This window comes from Labrus mixtus, chromosome 23 (genome assembly GCF_963584025.1).
Source record: "Labrus mixtus chromosome 23, fLabMix1.1, whole genome shotgun sequence".
Lineage (NCBI taxonomy): Eukaryota > Metazoa > Chordata > Actinopteri > Labriformes > Labridae > Labrus > Labrus mixtus.
Window position 1 is genome coordinate 20703693 of NC_083634.1, and position 5000 is coordinate 20708692.

A 5000-nucleotide genomic window follows, 5' to 3' on the forward strand; every position below is an offset into this window, starting at 1 on the left:
GTAAGGAAGGACAGAAGGAGGCAGGGTGTAAGGAGATGAGAAATGGAGGGAACCTGGAGAGGTGCATCGTGGGTAAATGTCACCCGTCTGTCAAAAGTGAGACGGAGGGAAAAAACAAAGGGACCCACAGAAAGAGGAGAAGAGAGGGCTTTGACAGACAGGTGATAGCCCCGCCCCCCCCGAGCCCCAGCACCCCACGACCCCGAACAGAAAAAGCGGTTTAGATAACTGATGGATGATTTATATATTTTAAATGTAGCCTATATACTTTTATTTCCTCTGATAAAGGCCTGACCCTGAGTGTAAGGCCCCGCCCCTTTTCACCGGCCCGCTGCAGCTCCATGTTTTGAGGTCTGATGGAGGCCGCTCTGCTCCACAAATCACTGATTTATAATGATGTTGTTTTGATTTCCTCAACATGTTCAATCTTGTCTCTGCTGTGAGGTTCATCGTGTTTTAAATGAAACCGTCTCGTGTCGACGCCTCTCCCAAAGGAAGACAAGGTCGTTTAACCACAGAATGAAATAAAAGTTAACTTTCTTCCATCAGGACATGTGACATTAAATAAGGAAGAATGAGGGTTCTTTACAGCAACGACCACTTCCTGTTCATCAAACCCTCTCTCTCCACTGTCACACCTGAGTGTCGATCGCCCCTCCTCCCTCCCTCTCTGTGTGATGAGAGGAGACGGTCATCCTTCAAAATGTAAATGTAAACTATTCTCTCCACTCCAGTGGATGTGAGAAAACTGAAAATGTGTTTTATTTTTATTTTTTATTAAATTAAAAAAAAAAGTATTTTTGCATTGTAGCGTTTAAAAAATCTGATGCATTAAAGGGTTAAAAGCCACCACAGAGATGTGTGTATAAATGTGTTTCACATTTTTGTACCTTTGGTTGGTCGGTTGGTCACTTCTCAACCACCGTACTGTTGTAATGACTCGTTTGAACACATTTTGGAGTCTTGATGACAAACTGGTGAAGTGTTGTCGCGGTGTATTTAAAGAATGTACGGGGTTTCCAGGTGACCTTAACAGGGGTGCAGTCATCAACGGAGCAAACGGTGAGTCTGAATCCTCATCAAGACGATCTGAGGTGGAGGATCTTTTAGAAAAGACCTGCGGGAGATCCCGTGTCTGTCAGAGGAGAGTTTGACTTTGTGGATCTGACTCCACCTGCTGGACACTCAGAGAACTACACCCAATAATAATGATCAGTCAGTGGACACGCGCCAATGTTCTTTTAACCTCCAGTAAAGAAAAGTCCTGCTGCTTCGTCTGCAGCGCGTGACCTCTACCACCTGTGTGTGAGTGTGTAGGTGTGACCTGCGGTGTGAAACACGCTCCAGTCCATTTACTTCAAAACAAAACAAACACACTCTGAATGAAAACAAACAGGCTAGCACTTTCCCTCCACTTCCAGTCTTTGTGCTAAGCTAATCCTGATTATTTAAAGAAGAACAGGACGACAAAGACAGAATGAAAACTTTATTAACACAACAAAATGAACAAGTTAACACACCACTCTGTGTGTGTGTGTGTGTGTGTTTAGTGTGTGGAGAATTTCTTCAGCTGGTTTCCCAGAATGACCCGTCTCTCCACTCCCTCCTCCGAGATGCTCGCCAGTCTGACCACGCCCCCGCTGGAACCGTCTCTCTCCATCGCCAGAGACAGAGCTGTGGGACGGACATGAGAGAGAGAGACAGGTTAGAGAGAGAGACACACGTTAGGGAGAGAGACAGGTTAGAGGGAGAGAGAGACAGGTGAGAGAGACAGACAGGTTAGAGGCAGACAAGTGAGAGAGACAGGTTAGAGAGAGAGAGACAGGTGAGAGAGACAGACAGGTTAGAGGCAGACAAGTGAGAGACAGGTTAGAGAGAGAGAGACACATTAGGGAGAGAGAGACACATTAGAGACAAGCGAGAGAGAGACAGGTTAGACAGAGAGAGCGAGAGAGAGAGAGACAGGTTAGACAGAGAGAGAGAGAAACAGGTTAGAGTGACAAGCGAGAGAGACAGGTTAAAGAGAGAGACATGTTATAGAGAGAGAGAGACAGAGAGAGAGACAGGTTAGAGTGACAAGCGAGAGACAGGTTAGAGAGAGAGAGAGAGACAGGTTAGAGTGACAAGCGAGAGACAGGTTAGAGAGAGAGAGAGAGACAGGTTAGAGTGACAAGCGAGAGACAGGTTAGAGAGAGAGAGAGAGACAGGTTAGAGTGACAAGCGAGAGACAGGTTAGAGAGAGAGAGAGAGAGACAGGTTAGAGTGACAAGCGAGAGACAGGTTAGAGAGAGAGAGACAGGTTAGAGTGACAAGCGAGAGACAGGTTAGACAGAGAGAGAGAGAGAGACAGGTTAGAGTGACAAGCGAGAGAGACAGGTTAAAGAGAGAGACAGGTTATAGAGAGAGAGAGACAGGTTAGAGTGACAAGCGAGAGACAGGTTAGAGAGAGAGAGAGAGAGAGAGAGAGACAGGTTAGAGTGACAAGCGAGAGACAGGTTAGACAGAGAGAGAGAGAGAGAGAGAGAGACAACAGAGACCAACAGACCGGTTACAGACAGACAGGTTTGAGAGTGAAAGACAGGTGAGAGATGTGGGACAGAGGTAGCAGTGGACCACAGCTCCCAGCATGCCTTGCAGCAGCAGCAGGTGTGTGTGTACCTGACGCAGTGAGCTCCAGACACTGCTCTTTGGTCATTCCTGGTTTGTAGTTTGAGTCCATGAAGCCATAAATGTAGGTGCTGCCGCTGCCCCCCACCGACACCGGCTGCCTCACCAGCATCCCACCAATAGGAACGCAGTACACCTGTCACACACACACACACACACACACACACACACACACACAGGTAACACACGAGCACACAGACAGGTGAGAAGATAGGACAGGTTTTCAGCCGTCTTCTCACACCATGCCACCTTAAAAAAGTCTGAGTGAAAGTTGTGTGAGTCTGTCCAACGGAGACGCTCGATCCTCTCTAATCAGCGGATTCATTGATTGGTTGATTAGCTCTGTGATCTATTAGTCATACCTGTCCCCCCTTCCTGGAGTCCCAGCCGCCCACCAGGATTCCAGCGGTCAGCTCCTCTCTGTACCTGTAGCAGCTCGCTTTGAATAGATTGGCAGCAGTCTCCACCAATGGGGGCTCATCCAGCTCAATGCTGGGGGGCGGGGCCAAACACAGGTAAGGGTCAACAACACTTGACTGGATAAATGAAGCTGTCAATCAAACTGTGTGTGTGTGTCTAACTGTTACCTGTGGAAGCCCAGCTGGTAGGTGACCACGTCAGCGATGGCCTGAGTGTCAGCAGCTGATCCAGACCTGCAACATGTCACAGACAGAACGTCAGCCGACACCTAAACTTATCATCGTTAAAGGTTCCTGCTGTGGGGGGAAACGTTCCTCACACCGCACACATAAAGAGGACGTGATGAAGGAGGCAAGCTGACCTGCAGCAGAAGATTCTGTCGTGGATCGGAGTCAGTTTGTCCGTTACTCTGTTGGCGATGTAAGCTCTGAGAGACAGACAGGCAGAGGGAATCAGACAGACAGGTCAACATGAGTGTGTGCAACATGTCTTTTAATTTCACACACACACACACACACACACACACACACACACACACACTTTGTTCTTCTTACCCAGTGGTGGTGCGAGAGTCAGCACCCATCACTACTCCTCCATCGTACTCCACCGCCATGATGGTGGTCTGACAGACAGATAAGATAAGATAATCCTTTATTTATCCCACAACGGAGAAATTTACAGTGTTAGAGCAGCAAAGAGCAAAGATTGCAAACAGTACAATTTAAATAAAAAAATACAAATTAAGAATGTACAAAAAAATAGATAGATACTAAAAATATATTCTAAAAAATAATAATAATTAAGTAATAAATAACAAAAAAAAGACAGTTTGTTATTACTGTTACAATGTGATATGTCAGATTGGTACTCCACAATAAACAGTCCCCTCAGTCTCTCCATTAGTGCCTGTGTATTTCAGCCTGTGTGTAGCATGTCTCAATTAAAGAGTGTAAAAGTAATTTCCCCTTGGGTGATATAAAACAGTGGTTCCCAAAGTGGGGGTCGGGACCCCCAGGGGGGTCGCCAGCCACCAAGAGGGGGGTCGCAAGATGCCTTCCATAAAAAATAATTTAAAAGTATATATTTTTACATTTTTGTAAATATACAAAAAGTAGTCCAAAAAAAAGTAGTGTGTTGTCGTGTTCAGGTGTTGTAGTTGTGTTGTTGTGTTCAGGTGTTGTTGTTGTGTTCAGGTGTTGTAGTTGTGTTGTTGTGTTCATGTGTTGTTGTTGTGTTCATGTGTTGTTGTTGTGTTCAGGTGTTGTTGTGTTCAGGTGTTGTAGTGTTCTCGGTTCAGGTGTTGTAGTTGTGTTCATGTGTTGTTGTGTTCAGGTGTTGTTGTGTTCAGGTGTTGTAGTTGTGTTGTTGTGTTCAGGTGTTGTTGTGTTGTTGTGTTCATGTGTTGTTGTGTTCAGGTGTTGTTGTTGTGTTCAGGTGTTGTTGTGTTGTTGTGTTCATGTGTTGTTGTGTTCAGGTGTTGTTGTTGTGTTCAGGTGTTGTTGTTGTGTTCAGGTGTTGTTGTGTTGTTGTTGTGTTCAGGTGTTGTTGTGTTCATGTGTTGTTGTGTTCAGGTGTTGTTGTGCTGTTGTTGTGTTCAGGTGTTGTAGTTGTGTTCAGGTGTTGTTGTGTTCAGGTGTTGTAGTTGTGGTGTTGTTGTGTTCAGGTGTTGTTGTGCTGTTGTTGTGTTCAGGTGTTGTAGTTGTGCTGTTGTGTTCAGGTGTTGTTGTGTTCAGGTGTTGTAGTTGTGCTGTTGTTGTGTTCAGGTGTTGTAGTTGTGCTGTTGTTGTGAGCTCATCATCAGCGTTGATGCTGTTAGCCTGTTAGCATTTGATAAAATATATGTGTTAGCATTAGCCACAGTTAGCTCTCCCTTCTTCTTCTTCTTCTTCTGTCTTTTTTATTAACCAGTTCCA

The 5000-nt window shown here is 45.6% G+C and overlaps 1 protein-coding gene across 1 annotated transcript in view; it reads right to left on the reverse strand.

The window, feature by feature from the left end:
• Positions 1-1471: 1471 nt before the first annotated feature.
• psmb6 (proteasome 20S subunit beta 6) overlaps positions 1472-5000 on the reverse strand; it is a 3892-nt gene continuing 363 nt past the window's right edge. Inside the window, exons 2-7 of the mRNA XM_061031223.1 lie at positions 3642-3709; positions 3449-3514; positions 3255-3320; positions 3030-3159; positions 2659-2803; positions 1472-1674 (exon numbers count right to left, since the gene is read on the reverse strand). Of these exons, the coding sequence (XP_060887206.1) occupies positions 1547-1674; positions 2659-2803; positions 3030-3159; positions 3255-3320; positions 3449-3514; positions 3642-3709 (603 nt within the window). The 3' untranslated portion in view covers positions 1472-1546. The remainder of the gene's footprint in view (positions 1675-2658; positions 2804-3029; positions 3160-3254; positions 3321-3448; positions 3515-3641; positions 3710-5000) is intronic.